Source organism: Pleuronectes platessa, chromosome 15 (assembly GCF_947347685.1).
Source record: "Pleuronectes platessa chromosome 15, fPlePla1.1, whole genome shotgun sequence".
Taxonomy (NCBI): Eukaryota; Metazoa; Chordata; class Actinopteri; order Pleuronectiformes; family Pleuronectidae; genus Pleuronectes; species Pleuronectes platessa.
This window is the reverse complement of record NC_070640.1, coordinates 5,439,850-5,463,094: the sequence shown is the minus strand read 5'-3', so window position 1 is coordinate 5,463,094 and position 23,245 is coordinate 5,439,850. Positions and strand designations below refer to the sequence as shown.

At 42.3% G+C, this 23,245-nt stretch overlaps 3 protein-coding genes and 1 non-coding gene across 4 annotated transcripts in view; 2 read left to right on the top strand and 2 right to left on the bottom strand.

Moving 5' to 3' along the window:
- The window catches only part of unc119b (unc-119 homolog b (C. elegans)), a 10,520-nt gene extending 8,695 nt beyond the window's left edge, over window positions 1-1,825 (top strand). Inside the window, exon 5 of the mRNA XM_053442095.1 lies at window positions 1-1,825. This exon is cut by the window's left edge and continues 303 nt beyond it. The gene's annotated coding sequence lies outside the window, so the exon portion shown is untranslated.
- Window positions 1,826-2,774: 949 nt separating this feature from the next.
- On the bottom strand, window positions 2,775-9,605 carry LOC128457416 (solute carrier family 13 member 2). The gene is made up of 11 exons (XM_053442094.1): window positions 9,492-9,605; window positions 8,692-8,828; window positions 7,650-7,906; window positions 7,394-7,571; window positions 7,170-7,292; window positions 6,160-6,369; window positions 5,174-5,274; window positions 4,648-4,763; window positions 4,292-4,453; window positions 4,069-4,206; window positions 2,775-3,699 (listed from the first exon to the last, which is right to left on the bottom strand). The coding sequence occupies exons 1-11, from the start codon at window positions 9,588-9,590 to the stop codon at window positions 3,568-3,570; spliced, it is 1,653 nt and encodes a 550-aa protein (XP_053298069.1). The 5' UTR covers window positions 9,591-9,605; the 3' UTR covers window positions 2,775-3,567.
- A 4,271-nt stretch (window positions 9,606-13,876) lies between these two features.
- Window positions 13,877-18,079, top strand: vtnb (vitronectin b). Its single transcript, XM_053442317.1, has 8 exons — window positions 13,877-14,098; window positions 14,781-14,897; window positions 14,981-15,208; window positions 15,540-15,679; window positions 16,070-16,226; window positions 16,649-16,807; window positions 17,212-17,532; window positions 17,657-18,079. The coding sequence occupies exons 1-8, from the start codon at window positions 14,035-14,037 to the stop codon at window positions 17,791-17,793; spliced, it is 1,323 nt and encodes a 440-aa protein (XP_053298292.1). The 5' UTR covers window positions 13,877-14,034; the 3' UTR covers window positions 17,794-18,079.
- A 361-nt stretch (window positions 18,080-18,440) lies between these two features.
- On the bottom strand, window positions 18,441-18,514 carry trnat-agu (transfer RNA threonine (anticodon AGU)). Its single transcript has one exon. It is a non-coding gene; the product is annotated as a tRNA-Thr (tRNA).
- Between the last annotated feature and the right edge of the window lie 4,731 nt (window positions 18,515-23,245).

Genomic DNA, 23,245 nt, shown 5'->3' with positions numbered 1-23,245 from the left:
AAAAGAAGTGCGCACAAACACACACATAGTGCACGGCTCGGTGCGACGTGTGTGTTTGTAACAAAGTGAGAAACATCAGAGGAGTTTTGCTCTTTAGCCACGTCATGAAGCATAAAACTGGAAAAACTCTGTATCTTGAAATATTTATAGAAATTATTTGTTTCATTGATGTACATGTTAGAAACAAATCCTCCAAAAATGTGTTTTTTTAGTTTCAACAAGTTTGTGTGTGTGGCTGTGTGTGTGTGTGTGTGTGTGTGTGTGGGTGTGTGTGTGTGTGTGAGTGTACTAGAGCTGGGTCGATTTCTGGTTTTGGTTTGTGATCATGACAGGTTCTGGCAAATTAAAAATTAACCTACACCAGCAAACTGTGCAGACAGCCTTTCAACCACCGTTAATCCTGAAAAGTAGGACAACATAATAAGTAACACTTGAATGGTGGAGGGCACACCTCCTCCAATTAGTCCCCTTATGAAACCACATTTAGATTCTCTAGCACCAGATGTCACACACTCATAAATATCAGAAGGTGAGAAGTGTAAACACATCCAGGACGTAAAGCCAGAGTAGTGAGACGCTCAGTTTTCATGATTCAGTCTCATTTAACAGCTTTTTAACGACTGTATTATAGTTAATAAATAAAATGAGAGGCCTCCGATGAAAAACTAATAACATGTGTGGAAGTGAATAAACTTATTCTGTATTCATCTTTCTATCTAGTGTCTATTATGGTTTTGACCATGTTGGAATCTTTGTGTTCCAAGTAGCCTCTGCTGGATCAAGTGCAACACCTAATGGTAAAAGTCGTTACACCGGTCTGGTGTGAATTTGGCTCATTGTTTCAAATCGGTTGTTTGGTTTTTACAGAGGCCCAACCCTACTGCACAGTGTGTGTGTGTGTTTGTGTGTGTGTGTGTGTGTGCGTCTGAAGTCTGATTACTGTGTGTGGTAGCAATATATGAACTTAAATGTCAGTTGTGTGGTCATCAGGTTTAAAAAGGTCTAAATAGATACCAATCTGTTAGCACATTTTCTCCAGCAGACAGTAAATTAGCTATTAGTTCATATTTCCTTTTTAGGTCTGTTCTTTATTTCTTATTTCTCAAGTCGCTGTGTTGACCGTGTGGGGACCAAGCGTTTGTGTTTACTGTCACTGTTCAAAGCACAGCGACTCTCTTGAGCCACATCGTCCAAGTTAACATATCGCCTTTCAGGAACTTTACAAGAAAAGAAAATGTAGCAGAAGACTCTCAGAGAACAAATCACCCCCAGATGTATAGATATTTATTTATATTGTGTGTGATGTAAGGTCGGTCTCTACTTTAATTCTTGTGTCATTTGTCAATTTTCTCATTTTTTGTGTTGTTTCTGCCTCTCATACGTCATTTTCGGTCAGGAATCGTTCCTGGTACTTTTTTACCGGAGTGTTTTGATCTGCTGTTATTTGAGGGCAGTTATTTATTAATCACCTTCACATCATAAAGAAAATCAGTAACTTAACTACCAAACCCATTGCACGCACATTGCAAATAGCTTACAAAAAACATATTTTCCCACTATTACTTGAATGCGCCTGTTTGATTCATTCATGTGTTCAAAGTTAATAAAGTCGAATCAAGGGTTGGAGACACATTAGCAGCAAGAAGTAGTGAAACAGGCAGCAGGGAACTCAGGTTGGCTCGGGTCCACTTGAATGTGCAGCAGACGTATTTATGACCTACTTTGACTTGTGTAAATATTTTGAACCGAGGTCAAGTTTTTGACGAATCAAACGTTGGTGAGATGAATTAAAAAATAAACAAAGATTTATGGGTCTTTTTGGAAATATCTTGTCTGTTTTTTCTTTATTCTCAGAAAGGAAACAGGTTTCAGGTCAATAAAAAACTTAACTCAGGAAATACAAACACTTCTGAGACGCTGTCGCTCCACATCTCCACAAGTGACCTCAGTGACCTTCATAACCTACTGGCAGCTCTTATCTCCAAGTTGTCCTTTAACCAGATACACCTTCCTGCTATTGATTTGCACAACTCGATTCCTCAAAGACTCTTAATCAGTGTCGGCCGACTTTGTGTGCAAGTCCCGATAACAACTGGAGTGGCTCTGTTAAAGGAATAAGTCAACATTTCTGTAATCAGGCTCAAGAGTTTTAACCAGTCGATAAGACAAAGTGGAAGTTAAAGAAATATATATACATAAACTGGAGTAGAGTGCATTCCTCAGCCAAGGCTCAACAGTTTTTAAAAATTCATTAAAATCGCACACACTCATCAGTTCTCTAACTGTTGATTATTTATTAAACACTATCCATGAATTAGTCCCAGGGAAATGAAAGAAAATGTCCGTGCCTGTATTTAATGGCTTCCTTCTTCGCCCTTGTCCCATCCGTCCACCGTGGAAATCCAGTGACTGTTTGTTGCGTGATCCAGTTGACAGACAAACCAGTATAGGTACAGGAGCGAAAACCAGTTGGCAGAGGTAATTCATCTCAAAAGCTCAGTGTTATATCTTGTTTTGTTTTTTTATCTGTACAAAAACGTTAATCAGCCAACACTTGAGAAGAAAGAGTGTGTTTTCCAAAAATGTCAAACTGTTCCTTTAATGCCTTCTATAATATACAAATAAATACACAACAAAATCCGCCACTTTGATTTATACAAATCACAAGAGCAGAAATACAAAGTCAGTGCTCGTTTTTTCGAAAAGTAAAAACCAGTGTGACCAAAACACCACAGTGAAAAAATAACACGTTCAAAAAAAAAATAAGTGACCACAGTATTGATTTAAATCAACTGATACAATTCAGTTTTAGCTCATTGACGTGATGCCTGTGAACACAGCACGGCCACGCTATGGTAAACAACCAGTCACACAAACAGTTTACTGCAGCTTCACATGATCTGTCAATGATGAACACGTCGATGAGATCACGTCCCCGTCAGAGGAGAAAGTGTCAAGGAAACGTGTCGGGGTGACGTGTCAGCAGAACGCCACGGATAAGGGGAGCTGGGTCTAAATGGTAATATTTATATATAAATTTCATCTTTTAACTTTCTTCAGCAAGTTTACTTTTATCTTCTTTGCCATGATTTAAAAGAATCAACCTTTCAGCTACAGCTCCTAAGATTAAGTCCTGAAAACTTTCATTTCTTTGAGCAAACTTTAGGTTATTTTACTGGGGCACCTTTGGTTCAGGAGAAAGAGCGGGTCGTCCATTAACCAGAGGGTTGTCGGTTCGATCTCAGTCTCCCTCATTCTTCATGCCAGAGTGTCCTTGGGCAAGATAATAAACCCCAAATTCCCCCCTGATGGGTGGCTGGTTAAAACTGTGCTTTGAAGCGCCTTGAGTGGTCATCAATACTGGGAAAGCTCCATATAAATAACAAACATTTACCATTTAATTCAGGAAATGTATTCCTGAGATCTTTAGACTACTAATATCTGGTTTAAGAAATATATACAATTTCATTTTTTTGCATTATGTTGCTTATCTGATCATAGATATTTTATGAAAGACCTCATGAAACTTAAAAAAACGATCCTGTCCTCCATTGTGTCCGTTGTCCCTCAGGGTTGGCCCTGTGTAACGTTGACCCAAGCGGGGATGGTGCCCAAGTCAAACATGGCGTATCCCCAGGTGTTGATCCCCAGGTTTATGGTCAAAATCCCTAAGATGTTCAGCATGAAGCCAGCTTTCACCTGGGGAACCAAACATATCAGATCAGCACAGGCTCAGTTTTGGTGACTTAAAAGGTCGTCTCCTGAACGAGAGGCCCAAACAGAGGGAAGAGTTGGTCTTACAAATTAGCTGCATTAGTGTGGGCGGAGCCTAATTCTCAATCAATACACAACCAAGACTGTAGCGTTCAAGAGCCGGCTTCACATTTGAGGAGCTGACATGTCGTCCATCTTTGTGTACATCAATGTAGAGGACGGTTATCTCCCTCTAACAACATTTTGACTCTTTTAAATAAGATCAGAGAATCATGGGCTCAACCCCCTCTGAGCCTTATTAATGTGGATGATAGGATTTGTGTGTTCGGAACGACAGATGTGTGTGAATCTCACCATGTCGATGACTCTGAGTCCTCCAAAGGAGAAGGCCACGGCATTGGGTGGTGTGGCCACCGGCAGCATGAAGGCCAGATTGGCAGCGAGGGTGCAGGGCAGCATCACGTACAGCGGGTGTAACTTTATCGCTACGGCCTATGAGAAACACAGAGCAGTCTGACACATGAAGTGTGTGCACAGCCGTGTGTGTGCATGTGGACATTTATTGTGCTGAGTTTACCATTGAGCCCAGGATTGGCAGGAACAGGGTGGTGGTGGCAGTGTTGCTGGCGCACTCTGTGAATGTGGCCACCAGCAGGGAGAGCAGCAGGGAGATGGCGAAGGGGGGAATCTTCTCCAGAGGGGACAGGCTTTCTCCCAACAACGTGGACAGACCGGATCTCTGTGAGCCAACATAGGAGGAGGGTGGATCTTCATGTAGTTATTGGTCATGCACTTGACTTATAGACATGTAAAGACTAAAAGAAATTATTTTGTATCCATAATTGTTTATCCTCTGCACAATTGATGATCAAACAAACCGATTAGTTGTTAATTTCTCTCAGCCTGATGCACAGGAGAACATTGGCTTTTTACCTCACTGCCGGCCGCCAGAGCAAAGCCTCCTCCCAGCAGCAGGATGATGTTCCAGGGCATTCGCTCATGGACGTTCTGCCAGCTCAGCAGATTGGGGGGGGAATTAATCATCTTACCTGCGAGACCCAGACGAGGTTGGAACATGAAACTGTGATTGGTTTGAAAGAGCAGCATATGTATCTGTCCCACAAACCAGAGCCTGGGACACCAATATATCGGCTGATATCTTGGGAGTCATTGCCAATTATTATATTTATAAAAAGAATCAGCCTTGACTCCTAAGACGTCATTATGAAACCCTAATGACAAAGAAATTTAATTTAGGTTTGATATTTTACAGTTAAACTAGAAACTTTACTTTATATAAGTATCAATATAGCAACTTGAACATAACAACATAAGAGCACAGATGAACATAAAGGCGGAAACCAATATGTTTCACACTGGCCTAATAATCCGTGAGGCTCTAATTCAAAAATCATAGTGCCATAGGGATTTTATAGTGAGGTCAAAATGAACATTTCACCTGCTTCATCGTAACCGTAGCCTCCGAACCTGGGCAGCTGGGAGGGGATGACGAAGAAAAGCATCGACATTAAGATGGCGATGGTTCCATCCGACACAAACCTGAGAAACACAAAATAACAACATTCAACATATTGTGTTAACCTTATTTGTGCTGCTGCCGTGCTTCCGGCTGCGTTTCAGTGTGATCCCAGTGCAACGTCTGCAGAGAACGATGGAACTAAGAGCAAAGGTGTTTTTATCCATTTGCAAAAGTTGAGGGACTCAGGAAGAGTAAATAAGGTAAAAGAGTAAAATGAGAGGACGGACAGAAGTTTGAAGGAAGTTTCTCGTTTTCAGCTTCTTCGTGTCATGTGACAGATTTCTAAGCTTGATTTATAAAGATATTTTTCTTACCCAGACTTTAACAAGGTACTCAAACCATGGTCCTTTAAACCTAAAACTAAATCCCTCCAAAGATGTCACAATCCCATGGGGAGTTGTAAAAGTTATGGACCAACAACATGACATTTGACTTAGAGGATCTATTGGTTTTTAAAGGTCCAGTGTGTAGGATGTAGGTGAAAGGGATCTGTTGGCAGAAAATGAATATAAAATAATCCCAGTGATGTTTCACTGGTGTTTTTCATCTAAATTAGGGCTGCCACTAACGACTATTTTTCTATCGATTAATCTGTCGACTATTTTACCGATTAGTCGATTCATCTAAACGGTTAATTTTCTTCCCAAAAAATTTAATTGACCATTTCATTCCATTTCCGAAGCGCCGCGCCTCACCGCGCAGAGCCAAGGAAAGCCAGGAGCCTCCAGTCCACCCCCCTGTTTATATTTACATCAGGAGCGGGTCCTCTTTACGGAGGCAGCCATGTTTTTTACAGTAGCCCAGACTGGACAAACTAAACCTTTTGAGTTTTTATGACAACTGAAGCTGCCACAGGTTCTCTTTTAGGAAAAAAAATAAAAACTTCACCAATGCGAGAGACTCACGCCTTCTCCTGGTTGAAGAGCACCGTGGCCCAGCCATCAATGAAGCCCGGCTCCCTGGTGAACCACAGGAGCACCAGCGTGATGAAGATGACGAGCACCGCCACCTCAGCAAACCTAATGCGGCCCAGCTTGAGGTACTCCTCCCTCATCACCTCGCGCGCCTCCTGATCTCTGCCGCTCTTCATGCCACAGCCAAATGACTGCTTCAGGCTGTGGAGGAAAGTACACAGTGCAACGATGATGAAGATTGATCAGCAAATCATGGAAAGACTGAGGAAGTTAAGCTGAAACATAAATTCACATAATTGTGACAAACTTTACTAAATACTCCTTGGTGACCTGCAGTGGATGGCTGTAACAAAGTTAATTTACTTCATTAATGTACTTATATAATTTTTTCATATCTGTATTTTACTCAAGTGGATTTATTTTTGGGTACATTTCACCTTTAATTCACTGCATATACCAGCAACAATCTGTACTTTCTTCTCCACTACTATTTTATAATATATAAAAAATAACATATATTAAAGTAATCAATAACGAGAGTGAAACCTGGTCCACTTATCCAATCAGAGTCTGCAGGTAACATTAGACCCCGCCTCCTTCAACAAGAGCCAAGCGAGAGGTCACCGCCTAGACCCCGCCTTAATGGTGCAGTGAATTGTCTTTGATAGCACTAGCATACCTAAAAGCAAGTACTGACTTTTAATCAAGTAGAAAAGTGAATGTACTTTTACTTGAGTACAGCTTTTATTTTTTACTTATTTGTGCTATTACTTAGGTCTAATGTTCAAGTACTTTTTCCAACGCTGGTGACTCGTGAATCTCTACAGCTGGTTAGCTTAGCTTAGCATAAAGACTGAAAACAAGTCCGCCTTCATACGCCTGCTTATGAACATGTTGTGTGACATTTGTTTGATTTGCTCAGAGCACACAACCATACAATGAAGTTACCAGTGGTCACAGAATCATCTGCGGCCGACTGTACAAGTCTGAAGTGACCTTACTTGAAGCCCAGGAACATGAACTGAAGCCAGATCCAGGAAAACACAAGCATGAGGACCATGTTGGGGAAAGAGAAGGCGAACCAGCTGGCGAAGTTGATCACGTCACCATTTTCAGGAAACATCCTTCACAAAAACAAACAAGAAAGATGGAGAGATGAGGAGGAAAACCAGCAAAACCAGTGTTCTCCTGTGCTTGTTGAATGATGTTCATATCAAGGTCTTACTTGTCGACTTGGCCCTTGAGGATGATGTTGGTGGTGGAGCCGGTGAGCGTGGCCGTGCCTCCGATGCTGGCAGAGTAACACACGCTCAGACTCATCCCCTTGGTCAGGAGTAGGTACCTGTCCTCCATCGCTTGTTTCCTCGTCTCCTGACCAGACTCTGGACTCACCTCAGTTTTACCTGTAGCCCGACACGTCCAGAGGGTTCAAATCAGACGAAGCTCTTACTCTCTAGAAAATGGCCATCATGTTTACTTACACACTCCGTTCTCCTGCTGAGTGTTGGTGTCTGGCTGTTTGTCGTTGCTTATTTCTTGCTTAGTGGGTCTGGGCTCCAACTCAAACCCCTGGTTTTCTTCAGCCGCAACAGGAAAATCTCGCTCATCCGCCTGGATCTCGATGGCTTTCAGCTGCTGCAGAATAGCTTCGGCGATGGGCAGCATCATGGCCGTGGTGGCCGTGTTGCTGATCCACATGGAGAGGAAGGACGAGACGATCATGAAGCCCATCATCAACCTGTGATACATGGCGGTGATGGGGAAATTACTATGATGGAGCATCATTTTCATATTTAACATATTAGATATTATCCAATACATTGTGAGAGGAAGGTTTTATGCGGTCAACCACATGGAGTATTAAAGTACTTCTGCGAATTTACCTCGATTGAACATTTGAAATTAATTTCTATCTTCTACACACCATACACCATTTGTTTTGATGTGTAGTTTTATGCTTCAGTTTTCTGTTGTGTTTTTACATTTTCCCTCAGATCTACCATTTTTTGTTACGTTTGGTTGTTGTGGAGAAATCCCTCAGAAGTGTAAATTCAGAGAAGGCTTTCATCCCGAAGATGATCAGGGCCGAATGAAGGATTTGTGTAACCAGCTGTGCATTTTCAACAATTTTCAACTTTTCAATCATGATTTGCTATGCCATTTCTATAGCATCAACTAACTATATCCAAACTTAAAAGAAACATGAACACTTGAATAAACATCAATGTGACAAGAACTACCTAAAATAGCAAAAAAACACATCTTTGAGAAAGTTTAGATTCTATTATTTTGGCCCATCTGCTAATTTATAGGAAGCAGGGTTTATGACCTATACTGGAAACAACCACCAGGGGGGGATCCAGAGGATTTGGCTTCACTTTTGTGAGTTGTGGCATCAACCATCTTTATATACATTCTATGATATCCACTATGAAGTTCTTTATAGGCAGGGATGAACCCATAGTCGAAGCTTAGTATTTCTGTGTGTAGAAGGGTGCACAGATGAGCGGTATCGTTTCTTACAGGGCCGGACGAGCGCCAACCACCAGCAGAACTCTCAGGGCGATGCGCTTATGGAGGTTCGACTGCTCCACTGCAATGGCCACCAGCAGGCCGCCAATGAACAGCATGTTAGAGTCTTTCAGGTATTCAACACTGACCTGAAACACATCACACACAGACACAATGATCAGCGGAAGAATCTAAAGTCCAAACGGGTGCAACAAACCATCAGCTAGCTCCTGAAGTAACCTGTGAACACCCAGAGCTAATGTAACATCCAGATTGTTTTACGAGCAATAAAAGTCAAACACTGGAATCGGCAGATTTGACCTTGTCTGTAAAACTAGAATACTTCCTGGAAATAACTAACCGGAGGTCAAATGAACACTATGAGTGCACAGAGCCTAGTTAGGGCCTAGTTATAACGATAATAATAATAATAATGTAAGCTTGTGCCGAACTCTAATCTTCTCACATATCCTCAGGTGTTCGTGAGGTGAGTGCCTGCAAACTTAGACCCTGAATACACATTTATATTTGTTTGTTTTATGTTTGCTTTATGTTGTTTTGCTAATTTGTTGGTTTTGAAAGTTTATTCAAAATATTGGAGGAGATCATATAAGGAGATATCAGTTTTTCCTTCCTTTGATTGCATGTCGGGACATAGGCGTGTTCAATCATGAAAGGATGACAACAACAAAAGAAATAAAGAAAGCAAAGCCTTGGAGATATTTGTGTGTTTTTCCAAGAAGAGAAACTCATAAAGACAAAAAGTACAAGTGCATACGAATAGATCAGGAACGTGTATATGAGAGCTGTACCTCTCCAGCCGTCATGATGCCCATCATAGGAAAGAGGACGACTGGCAGCAGGGCGGTCACAGCCAGAGGCATGCACTCTGTGCACCAGAACAGAGCCATGAGGATGATGGCGTAACCACATCGTGCTTGCTGTAAACAAAGACACACCCCGGGGTCAGAAGTGGCAGGAAACAGCAGAAGTAAAAACACGTAAACACAGACAGGCACGTTTCTTCACGTCTTTCAGCGGTCACATCCTCTGACCTACCTGGAACTGTTTAAAAGGCAATAATACGACTTTACACACGCAGAGAGATTAACCCTTGATCATAAAACAACATCTGATTACAATTGCTTTCCTCCAGGACCCGTTTAAACCACCCGACACAAAAATTTCCACTGCAGCTCACATGAGACCGCGCTCAACTAAACAGATCACAGACTAAATTTTTAAGAGTTAAACAGCAGGATTTAGCAGGATTATACCAAAATGACTGAATCTATTTACATATACATTTGTGGAGGAGTGGGACATGACCCCAAAAAGGGTCCAAGAGTTTTATTTTGAACTTCCGTTGAAAAAAACTGACGTTTGGTGTTTAGAAGACTGATCGTTATTCTTGCAATTTGATACCGATCCAGATCTAGTGAATTCAAATGTGGTGACATAAGGCAAGGCTATTTTAGTTATAACGCACATTTCATACAGATTCAAGGTTCTGTACATGGATGTAAAACAACACACAAAGACAACAACAAATTTAAGAAATCATGACAGCACAGATTAAAATCATTTTCAAGCAATAAAAAACTATTCAAAGAATAGAATAAATTAGGCGTTCAGATTAAAAAGGGTCAAAGAAATTAAATTCAAATATGAAATTAAGTTAAAAGAGTAAAATATTACAAAAAAATGGATAGAAATGTGTAAAAGAATAAAATATAATAAAAAGATGGTATGACCATAGATTTTTTTTTTCATAATTTAGTTAAAGCCATTTGTGAATAAAAAAAGTTTAAAATCTGGATTTAAAAGCTTAAATGAGGACTGTTAAACGTGGATGGTGCGGCTAAGTAAATGGTCTTATATGGTCTCGACCTGGATGAAGTTCATGACTCCTTAAGAAACAGGTTGAGACAAGGTCATTCAGTTCTTTCGACCTCAGACACGGTCAATGCTTGTGAAAGCATATGAACAGAGAAAGAAAGGCACGTGCATCTTTATGACACCAAACTCCCTCCACAAAGGCAGTAAATGTTAGAAAGATATATGTAACTCCTCTAGTGTGCCCAATAGTTGAGGCATTATGTCTACAGGTTGTCTGTACATGTGTCCCATTCCTCTGAGCACAATATCACAGGAACACCTTCAAGGAATTTCCACAAATTTGTCACAAATGTTCACTTCGACTAAAAAAATATACTAAATTCGATTTTGTTGGTCGAAGATGAAAAGTCACCGTCACAGTGACATCACACAGCATGTTTTGGCCTCTTGAATGTGATCTCTCCAGTTTTGTCTTTTTATTTTGATCACTTGTCACTTGGGCTCACAGACTAACGGATCAGATTTCTTTGGTCAAAGGTCACGGTGGCTGCAACCCCTTCTCCTTTCCCGTTGTGTTGGACTGACAAGAACACCGATAAGAATTTGCGGATTAAGCCTCTATCAATGTTGCTAAACATGAATAATCAAACCAACACTTACCGACGTAGGGCTGATGAGCGGCAGGGGAAGTAGTATCAGCGGAGTGATGGAGATGATGAAGTAGTTCCGATGGTACCACAGCCAATTCAGCCAGACACCCATGTCTCTGCTGGAAAAAATCAAGAAGTAACCCAGAGGTTATCAATCCAGATGTTTTCCTGGTCGCTCAGAGCAGACACCTGCTGAGGAGAGAGAAGACAAGACTCAGGAGCGGGGAGAACCTCTGATTACCAGCCAGGTCAGGGGAGCTGATGGTGAAGAAAAGCAGAGATGTGCTCCACAGAGTGATAACGTTGACATGAGCCGCAATTTGTTCCTTTTATCTCTTTCAGCATATCAAACATTAACTCAACACAGAGGAGATCACACTCCTTAGATAACATCCCTGGGTGGGGCCTCAGGGCATGAGATACAGAGCTGGCTCAGGTGCTCTCCTCCATCTTCAACTTGTCGCTCTCACAGGCCACACCCACCTGTTTCAACCACCATCCTCCCAGTGAGCTGTCTGAATGACTACAGGCCAGTTGCAGTCACTCCGATCATCATGAAGGGTTTTGAGAGAGTGGTTCTGGCCCCCGTTCAGAGGAGTATACATGAGACTCTGGACCCTGGCAGTACGTCCTCCGCCCAGTAGAAGCACCTCGGACACCATCATCTGCAGCTCTTCACATAGGCCCCTCCCATCTGCAAAACATCAGGATGCTCTTCAGAGACCACAGCTCCGCTCAAACTGCCGAACCTTGGACTCAAACCCACACTCTGGAACTGGCTGTCAGATTTCCTCATGGCACAATTGGAAATATAACATCAAACAGCCTTGTGATGAACACCGGTGCCCCACAAGGATGTGTTCTCAGCCCCATGCTCTACACATTGTTCACATATGACTGCGTCACCTCTCACAAAGACAACACCATCTGGACATGGTCAAGAAAGCACAACAGTGGCTGTACTTCCTGCGGAGGCTGAGGAAATGCGGCATGTCACCAAAGACCCCCAGCAACGTCTACATCTGCATCATTAAGAGCATCTTGACCATCACGGTGTGGTGTGGGTGCACCACCGCAATAAGACTGCTGAGAGCCAGGACATCACTGCCCTCTCCGGTAGTACACAGAAGAGCCTGCTCCATTGTCAAGGACTCCAGCCTCCAACAGCACAGAGGAAGATAGAGCTGTGGTGAAAGAGAGGAGAAGCGAGGAGACGGACAAACACAAGACGGGTTCATAGTGTGAAGGAGTTCAGCTCTCTCAGGGTTCACCAGAGGGAGCATTTGGCAGCTGTAAGTTTTTGTGGCCCACTGATGGATCATGAGAAAATGGTCCCCTGGCACAGAAAAGTCCCACAATCCCCCCCCCCCCCCCCCCCCCCCCCGAACCCCCTGAAAGGGACACAACCTTTTTGTGTTGCTCTTTTTTGTGTGATTAAGCAAATTTTGAGTCTGTTGAGTGTTTAATTTGTGATTTCACAATCAGACCACAAAAATAAATGACTGGTTATATCATATTTGAAATTGTTATATTTATATTTATATCCTAGTTATATTGTAAACGATTACATGAGTATGGTTTGTTTATGTCTTTTATTATGGGAATTTGACAATTATGAAACTTTTTACTTGGTAACAAACACTGTCAGCCATCAAGAGAAACACCTGATGGACAAGAGCTCCACCTTGAGGCAGGGATAATGGAGCAGTCCTGCCTGCCCTGATAGCTCACACATGTGGGCCACTTCAGGCAATGACGCAGCACTCCTGGTCTTCTTGTGGCCCGGACAAATAGATCCCAAAACTGATGTGGGCCCTCTCTGGCTAACATGCATTGTAATCTGGATGTGAATCATAAGTGGCCCCTGAGATAAATACGGCCCAAATATCACAAAATGAGTTCGGACCACCTTTGGCCCCTTTGGTTGACATGCTATGACTTGCTATGGCTCACTTGTTGCCCAGATCTGGCTAATATTGCCAAGTGCGCCATTATATGTCCCCCTCCATATATCGTAGAAGATATGCCCCATTGTTTTTATGGGTTTGTGACGTTCAGGGCCCGCTTGGAAATACAACACAACATTATCATTGAAGTCCCTGGTCCTGTTCCAGTAAAGACACAACAAACAAAGGGTCGACAGACAGAAGTTACCTGAAGGCCTCCCCTACACACATGGAAAGGGGAGGGTGAGACGAGGGCTCATTGCCAGACCTACAAATTGTCCTATATTTTCTTACTGTGTCGCTTTATATGTCAGTGTAGTAACCAGGGCTGTATTTGGAAGAATCTGTGTGTTTGCTTTAGGGTTGTCTATTTGTTTTGTTTTTACCAGGGATCAATAGAGAAAAACTGCTGACCCAGTTACACAATGATTGAGCTCTGACACTCACTCCCTCAGACGCCCTACAGTCTGCAGTTTATCATTAGAATAGCACAAGTTTATTAGTTATGAAGCATTCAAGCATCTTCCCTATTAAGAAACATTTGACTAAACAGAAAACTATACAACACGTTTTCTCCATTATCGGTCTCATTGTTGTTGAATAACCAGGAAGCTGACATTGGGTTAAACCATCTGAAGTCGGTGGGTTTATTCTGTACCTCGCAGCGATCATGTTGATGTATCTGGGACAAACAGGACAGAGATCAGCCATCCCAGTTTAATGATTATCAAAGTGTTGACGGCCCGGGGTCATCAGCTCCTGAAAAATACCGATCGATCGTCATCTGCACACAACGCTGCTCCCCGAAGTGGGACACTCAGTTCACACTCATCTGGCTGCACCACAGTGAAAAGTGCACGGTTCTCTTCCACGTCTTGACTTTGTTTCGTTTGAAGGTGAATCGTTTTCTGTGAGACGACATGAAGCTGGCAGTGACTCTGCTGGGCCTCGTCGTCCTGCTGGACGCCACCTTGGCCGCAGAAAGTAAGTCTCTTAGAAAAATAAGAACTTTCTTAATTAGCGATTGTGTTCTGTCATCACAGCTTAGAAATATACTACTAATCATAATGTATATATAATATAGTTATGTGAAAATAAAACAATAACACATTTTGAACCTGTTTATGTGGGTACACAGCAATTAAATGTATAAACGTATATAATATGTCTGTTATTAATATCGAGGAATAAATGCCATTTTTTAATATGTATGGAGGAGTATATAACTATATGAAGTCTTGAACTAACTACTATCAGCCTCGGCCGCAAAATAATCCATATCAGTTGGGCTCACAAAAATGTATACTTTTAATTATTAAAATAATTATTGTTATTATTATAATCAGTGAAGTTTTGTACTATTGTAAAATGCATTACCTTTAAAGACATTTATTATGTATACTCCCCTGTTTACCACACAGTATATCTGAGCATATAAGAGTGTGTATGTATTAATTCCTGTATTAAAATCTGTTTTAAATGTTTTTACTGGCTAAATTACTTTTTACAATATGATTAATACATCAAATATGGATGTTATATTATAAATAAGTATGATCGGGTTTGAGGTCAGAAAAAACCTTATACTTTATGTACTTTTACTTAACTCTAGTATCTGAGTACTACTATCTGAGTACAGCATCACTGTCGTACAATGTCTCCACAGAGTCCTGTGTGGGTCAGTGTGGCTCCTTTGATCCACAGAGGAAATGCCAGTGCGACTCCATGTGTGTGTACTATGGAAGCTGCTGTGGAGACTTTGACTCTGTGTGCCCCAAAAAGAGTGAGTGGAGCTGCAGCACGTTCCCATGAATGAATGGTCAAATGTTTTATTTCTCATTTGATGAAACTTTCCTCCACCCTCAGCCGCTCGGGGTGACACCTTCGATGCAGGAGAGGACACCACAGAAACTGTGACCCCAGTGTATACGACTTTTGCACCAACTTTCCACACATCTGCAGCGGTTGTCTCTCTCCCACCCTTCACCACACAAGGCCCCACCCCGGCTGCAGACCCGGACGCAGTGCCCTGCAGCGGGCGACCGTTTGATGCTTTTCTGCAGCTGAAGAATGGCTCCATCTATGCTTTCAGAGGTAAACCTACCTTTTGCTTGTGAAGGACACTTTCTCCACAGACCTCAAATGTGTCCACATATTATTTACTTAGGATCCAGACCTTTGGAATTAATTGGTTGATTTTAAGAACTTATAGTTCTATGCAAAAGTGTTAGACCCCAAAAGTAACAGGCTTACAAAAATGTTTAAATGTATCGATAAACTCCGTAGAAATTATGAATTTCAATCCAGACATCACACTCTAAAGCGACGGCTGGAACTGCTTCTCTTCGGTCAGGCGTCTGATGTCAGATGATAGTGATGATGATAACTAATTCCCGGCTTCCCATCCATGCTCCTTCTCCTGTAGGTGAATATTTTTTCGAGCTGGACGACAAGTCTGTTCTTCCTGGTTACCCCAGACTCATCCAGGACGTGTGGGGAATAGCAGGACCCATCGACGCCGCGTTCACACGCATCAACTGTCAGGGGAAATCCTACATCTTTAAGGTAGAAACTGTGAAGAGTGTGTAATCGTATGTGTAATATTAGTATTTATTCTTGGAACTCATACAAATTCTAAAAGGAGTATTACTCATTTGTGTAATGGTTTAGAAAGGTTTGAATCTGTAAAGAGAAACAGCACAAAGAGCTGAGTCTTACACTGGGGCCGGGATCTAAAAGTTAAAGTTTTGTGTGTATAATTTGGTGCAGTTTGATTGAATTTAATGGGACTATTTGACCTCGTGGAGGTTATTTTAGCATTGTTCTTCTTTATTAGGTATAATGTCTGCAGATACAATGGGTGCAGTAATTATTTCAGGTATCTATTGTATTCAGAGCTTTTCTGCATTAGCCTCAAACCACCGTTATTGGGGCTTTGTATCTATTCTGTCTCAGGGCGACAAGTACTGGAGGTTTGACGGCAACGTCTTGGATCCGGAATATCCACGGCTCATTTCGGTCGGATTCGACGGCATACCTGACGACACTGACGCTGCGTTTGCCGTCCCGGCACCAAGCCACCGTGGCAAAGAGAAAGTTTACTTTTTCAAAGGTATTCATGAAGAGATGTCTGGTGTTTTTCAGCTTTTATAGGTGAATTGTCACCAGTGTCAACTGTGATGACCCCCCAAAAAATAGAGTATTGTAAAGATGATGCTTGTGCTCATGACCCATTAAAATTAAGCATTTCAACTTCTTTAACAAATTATGGCTTTGTGACATTTTTAGAGTTAGGTAGTTAGTATTTTACCATCCTTTATTTTGCGACATCTTGGGGGTCCTAACCACCGGGTTTAACCCTCCAGTGTTGGAACGTGCCTATTTTTATATCTACCTCTCTAGTAAATTACATATTTGAGGGACATTTTATGCTATTTTATAACATCTTCACATATTGTTGGGGCAAATAAGGCTGTGACATTTCAACATGTCCTCAGTTGATCATATCTCATGTGCGTGTGTTTCTCTCTCCAGGGCAAAACTATTACGAGTATGAGTTCAAGCACCAGCCTTCCCACGAGGAGTGTGTCCGCATGAGCAGGTCCTCGCCTTCTGTGCTGTTCACGAGATACACGGACCTCTTCTGCGATCAGACGTGGGAGGATTTCTTCATGGAGCTCTTTGGAGACGCCTGTAAGACTCATCTGTGTTTCCTTCTTTATATGGAATGTCTATTTCTTTGTAGGAGCAAGTAAATGACAATAAACCAAACAGCATTAATAGCCCCACAATTAAAATACATATAGAACACAAAAAACACACAGATGCATTAAACCACCAGATCACTAATGACCACATGACCCATCCTGGAAATTGTTGAAGTATTATTAGAGAAAGTTTATAAAAGCAAAAATAAATGTGATAAATTACTTTTTTCCCAACCCCTTTAAAGTTTCAAAAAAAAATTTAAAAAATTTAATCTGTAACGAGTGCTTAGAATACACTAGTGTTAGTGCACATTATTCATTTCTTATGTTCGTGCATGAATAACATCACTTCACGGTAAATAACTCCGATCACGTTTCTTCTACCTTCAGTCAGCGATCCCCACACTGGCCCTCGGCTCATCAGCCGGGACTGGCAGGGCATCAGGTCTCCTGTAGATGCTGCCATGGTCGGACGAGTGTACCTCAGCCCCAAGCCCACGCCATCGCCCACTCCAGCAGTGAGGAGGCGGAAGAAGAAGCCCAGCAAGAAGCGTAAACAGCGAAGACGGCAGAGTCGCCATGTGCTGTTCGATGATTTCTGGAGTTATGATGATTGGTCTGATTATGGCGACTACAGCGAAGTCGTCGAGGAGCGCCCCACAGAGGCGTACCGGAGCACTCCTGTTCAGAATGTGTATTTTTTCAAAGGAGGTATGAATACATGGAGTTATTTTAATCGCGAAATCACAAATTATTTCCACAGAACAGGCATAAGTTAAGTTTTTCCCTTTAACAGCTTTTTTTCTGTGTTTCCTTCCTCTTTTTTTTATGGCAGATAAATACTACAGAGTGAGTCAGCAGACAAAACGTGTGGACGCCGCCAACCCGCCATACCCACGATCCATCGCAAAATACTGGCTGGGCTGCAAGTACGAGGAGAAACCGGATGTAACAAGGGCAGAGAAGAAATAGGCTGCCTGAGGAAATACTTAGAAATCCATTCTGTGTTTCAAATACAAGTTCGTCTTTAAGTAATTACAGCATGAATTTATGATTAGGTGAGTTATTGTTGATGTTAAAGCATTTTGTTCACAATACCCCTCTTATGTCCCCTGAGGTCCTGTGTTGACAAATCCTCCTCAGTATTAAGTAATTTGCCGCTGGACAAAAGACGGCAAGAGATTTTTTTGTGATTGTAATTGAGTATTAAACATCCTCATGTGTAGGTACTTGAATAAAGGTGTGATTAAAAGAGGTACTACTGCATGCACCTTTATTTTCATGCATAATTATGAGAGGGGTACAATGATTTCAGCTATTTTCAGGATGTTGCTGTATTTGAGACTGAAGTAATGGATGTGAATACTTCCACCGCTGCTAACTGCCCATTTACAGTATATGAGTATTAACCATAAACTAAATTGAACTATATATGTTTTATACTGTCACAGCTGGAGTGATGGCTTCAGGTTTCCACTGTAAAAGCTCTGATGTGTTACTTAAGTACTCTCAGTAAGTATTTTTTGAATACTTGGGTCACACATTTTCAGGGGGGAAATGTTGCAACTCACGTGATTCGTTGAAAACGATTGGGAAATAAAAATAATAAAAAAATAAAAAGGCACCGCTGGGATTTGAACCCAGGATCTCCTGTTTACTAGACAGGCGCTTTAACCAACTAAGCCACGGCACCACGTGACGGCGGGCTGTCTTATTACTCTTTATATACAAAGCCACACTTGTCTGATGAGTTCAAAATATATATTTTATTTGTAATTTCCTTATAATACACTCATCTGCATAGTTCTACATTACATATATTCTTCTACGCCTTTCCATTATAAATACTCTAATTACAGTGCCATCTTAAATATTCGAACAATCACCCCAGAAGGTAATCGATCATTGCTGCAGAAATCTCCAGATCGGACAGATTGAAGTCGCCCAGGTCCTGGAGGCACAGGTCGGACAGGTCGTCCGGGGCCTGCTCGGTGCTGCAGGAGCTCCGGCGGTGGTGGAGCCGCGGATCCTGGACGCTCTGCCTGGGTCGTGGAGGAGCGGCGGCACCGCAGCGGCTGCCCGCAGGCTGGGAGCCCTGTGCCCCTCCGAGGAAAGTCTCCTGGGTGAAGTCCCACTCACCGACCCCCCCGTGTGGGAACGCAAAGAGGCTCGAGTCTGTGAAGTCCGGGGTCTGGTAGTAATGGTCCTGAGGAACTTGGTCCGCGGCGACGGGAGATGTGGGGGCGCGCAGGGACATGGCCGGACTCCCCGGGATGGTGGAGAGCCGGGTGGACTGGGGTAGACTTGGAGCAGGGTACCCTGGAGGAGACGGGAGGCTCGGTGAACTCTGAGCATGGTACCCTGGAGGAGACGGGAGGCTAGGTGAACTCTGAGCATGGTACCCTGGAGGAGACGGGAGGCTCGGTGTGGGGGAGAAAGCAGGAGGCAGCGATGCGATGGGGGCCGGGATGTGCGTGAAGTGGGGACGGAAGGTTCCTGGTCCGGAGGGGCCCGTGGGGACCTCCCTGGATGGCTTCTTGCTCTTGAAATAGCGTGCGCGTCTATTTTGAAACCAGACCTGTTGAGAGAGAGAGAGAGTGAATTGAAGATACTTCTAATGCAACAGTGGGGCTTATCCAAAGTTAAGCAGAGGAAGTGCTTATCCATGAATCACTCATATGAGGTGTGGCACATTAGTCATACCTGGATTTTGGACTCTGGGAGTCTAGTGACTGAGGCGAGGGACTCCTTCATTTTGATGTCCGGGTAGTGTGTGACGGAGAAGGCCCTCTCCAGCTCGCTCACCTGCGCCTTGCTGAAAGTCGTGCGCTTCCGGCGGCGCTGGGTCTCCGAGCACGGCCTGTGGGCAACCTCGTGACAGACTACATGGAGATAACAACATGTTAGCTAACGGTTATTGTACTGAATAGCTCTTATCATCTCTAAATTAGGATTAAACACAGATTTAGGATGCAGAAAGTATATTATATATATAATCGTATTATCTCTGGTGCCTGAACCAGTTATGAAATTTGGTTTTGAGTCACTCACCTCGCTTTGGATCCTGTGCGTAATCCTCGTCGATGTTGTTTGCATCCAGGCCTGAATCGGGCCAATAGTGTCCCGGGTAAAAGGAGTGCATCTCAGAAGCGTTAGTGCAGGTAAAATCCAATCCAAATGCCATTTTAGTTTCTTCTCTGGGGTTGAAGCACAAAGAGAAGGAGCAGTATGTCCCTGCAAGTCTCCTTGGCACTGGTGAGGACGCACATGGCTTACAAGGTTTTTATACTTTGCTTGACAGACAAGAACGACCCCCGCACCCTCACCCCGCACCGAACCGCACCCCAGCGCGTGTCTTTGATGTGTTCTTCACCTATTAGTGGCAGCACGGCTAATAGGTGTCTGTGCGATCCCCGAAGACCCGTTAATGTGCCAATCAAACCTACAGGGACTCTTGTCCTGGCGTGCAGCATGTGGTGCCAGGTCACAACTCTGACATCCTCCAGGTAATCTGAAGTGATATGTCGTTTAAAATCTCCACAATAATAAACAGAAGGAAACAAATCATAAGGGCTTTAATTCAACACGTAGGCCTGTTGGATGTAGGCTTACAAGGGGAAATGGTTACGCACTGAGTCCTGGGGGAATGATAACAATAATACAACTAATTTCTACAGTTGCTTTCTGTTATCTGCACGGTTCCTAAAGGGGAATAAGCTCTTTGGACTCACACAACCCTATAACAACAACACGTCAGGTAAAAAGCAACACGTTCAGTCTGTGAGACATCCTCCCCTCCACAGCTCGCTGCCTCCTGGTGCGCACTCGGGGGAAGAAAGCGCACTCTGTGGCCGGTGGGAGTGTATTGAAGCGGTTGTTGGAGTGTGAGGCTTCAGTCAACTGTAATGTGTCGAGGTGACAAACTTTTCCTCCTTCCTCGTCGCTCGCGCTTCCACCGATCGAGACATCAAAACACCGGAAAGCGCACAGCCCCACGCGCGGGCACGTCCAGACGCTCGGTGCCAGACTCAGGAGCTGGATTTGAATTTACAAACACGAAGCCACAAACAATTTTGCTCTTATTTGTCTGCGTTGTCTGGGTTTTAGGGAGACGGAGAAAGTCTTGTTTATAACAAGACTTTCTCTAAAAAGTACATAAAGAGATCACTAGATTCAAATGTTATACCAAGTATTTGTCTTGCATGATTAACTTTAAGATCATAGTTGGTAAATGCCACGTGTGTAAAGCAGGATTTTGTAAATCATCCCAAAATCCTAATGCATTTATTACTGCATATATTTTTTAAATGCAAACATTAACGGAAAAAATATTTTCTGTGACAATAGACAATAATTTTCTGACCTTATCTGAACAACAACTTGTTTTTGATGATTATTTCTGATTCCAGTTTTCTAGTTGTGTTGCGATGTCATGCTTACATTTCTGTTACACGTTTATTGTTTTTATTCTTAAATTTGTAATCTTTTATAATTGAGTTTATTTACTAGCATTTATCTATTTGTTTGTTTTAAAGTTTTTTATTGATTTTATGTTTGTTCTATTATTACTATATGTATTTTTACATATTTTTTGTATCTGTGAAGCTCTTTGTAACTATGTTTTGAGAAGCACTGTATAAGTAAAGATATTATTATAATCTTTTATTTTTTTCAATTTATGTTTTTATTTATTCAAACAAATAAAGTGACTAATGCGGGGGGGGGCGAACACGATACATGACTAAGAAAGCTAATAATTGAACATTTGCATGAAACGGTCCTACACTGCTCTCCTTATTGTAATTGATATTTCCAGTGTGATGCTATAATCTGTTGTCATTGAATATTCACACGGTCAGATGGAGAGCACGTGAGCACGAGGAATAAGACATTCACACCAACAGCGGACCATCAAGATCACAAACCACTGCTGCTACTGTCACATGACTCCCATTAAGATGACAATATGACGATACCTTAGACAGAAACCAGGTCACATGCTTCCACTGTGACCTCACACACACACACACACACATACACGCACTAACGATGTGAAAGTTTAGGATCCATGTGGAAATCAGAGTGAGTCTATAACAAGACAAAGTTAAATTAGTATTATAACCTTGAAGGACGCTAAATTACTGGGAAGGTCACACGTCACATCTCCATTTGTTACAGCGGAGACACAATGAGAGTTCAAGATACACAACTTTGTCACTAGGGGGCAGACTTGGCCGTTTGTAAATTTAAAGTCTCAAACACAGACCATTGCGCGGTGTTGTATATATCTATATTCAAATAAATCGATGAATTACTTTATGTTAAACGTTCTTGAGACATTATGAAGAGGAGCCCCTGCCTGGCTCCACCGTTTAAGATACAGGAAGTAACATTATCAAGGCTGTTTCTTAATTCATAATTCAATAACACACATAGATTTAAGTTTTTAACACACAACCCTGCACTTCAGGGTAAGACAAACACTTTACAATTTTTTTTAACTGTCAAATTATACTCCTTAAGTTATCAAATGTGTGGCACCCGTGTTCAGAGAATACACTAAATATTTGTCTGTCAATCTATCTATCTATCTATTTATCTATCTATCTATCTATCCATCTATCTCTGTGTTATGGTTAGTGTTTCTCTCTTCCTGGTTATATTATTAATCGTTCCTCTATTTTCTCTTTAATTCTTCACTCGTTTATTTATGTGTGAGAGAAAAACAACATGCTATTCGTAACATTCTATTATTTTCGCTTACTGTTTGCAAAAGAGTGAAAATGCCTTTCTTTGCCACGTCAGACTCACTAATTTGGATTTTTCTGAAAAGATTTTGTTTGACTTAGAGTCGGTATATTTCAGTATGAATGAATTTAGCTAAAACATCCAAGGTCAAATAACACAAATGGACGTTTATTAGACATTTCATATTTCCTTATTCCCTGTTCATGCATCGACACCCATCATCTCGAGTGTCCGGCTTCCTCTTCAACCCAAATATTCATTACCTTTCCATAAAACACACACACACACACACATGCACACACACACACACACACACACACACACACACACACACAAAAACACACTCAATACACAAACTGTCCTCTCTGTGCCTGAATGCTTGGTTTATACCTCACAAACCCAGGTGTGCACACAGAGGAACGTTGCTCTCCTGTGTCCACACTCCTCTCTAAGAGATCAGGATCGACACTCAGGTGTGAATGACGCTCTGGCCTCCTCTCCCTCAATGACATCCTCACTCCCTCCTGCACAATACACAAACACCGCTCCTCAACCCACTGTTTGATGTGGAGACTCCATCCACATCTCCTGTCAACCCGAGAGATTTTTGGTCCCGATCCACGCGCTGCATGGCTGAGCAGACGGGTTTACTCCATGGCCTATGTGCTGTGTCGTT

What these genes read in the sequence shown, in the direction of transcription:
- LOC128457416 (XM_053442094.1), bottom strand. Translation starts at nt 9,590, where the DNA reads ATGGCTCTGTTCTGGTGCACAGAGTGCATGCCTCTGGCTGTGACCGCC. An exon ending in TGCCAATCCTGGGCTCAATG is followed by an intron (nt 4,207 to 4,291) that starts GTAAACTCAGCA and finishes TGTTTCTCATAG; the next exon opens with GCCGTAGCGATAAAGTTACA. An exon ending in GACTCAGAGTCATCGACATG is followed by an intron (nt 3,700 to 4,068) that starts GTGAGATTCACA and finishes TTGGTTCCCCAG; the next exon opens with GTGAAAGCTGGCTTCATGCT.
- vtnb (XM_053442317.1), top strand. Translation starts at nt 14,035, where the DNA reads ATGAAGCTGGCAGTGACTCTGCTGGGCCTCGTCGTCCTGCTGGACGCC. An exon ending in CGCCACCTTGGCCGCAGAAA is followed by an intron (nt 14,099 to 14,780) that starts GTAAGTCTCTTA and finishes ATGTCTCCACAG; the next exon opens with AGTCCTGTGTGGGTCAGTGT. An exon ending in CTCTGTGTGCCCCAAAAAGA is followed by an intron (nt 14,898 to 14,980) that starts GTGAGTGGAGCT and finishes CTCCACCCTCAG; the next exon opens with CCGCTCGGGGTGACACCTTC.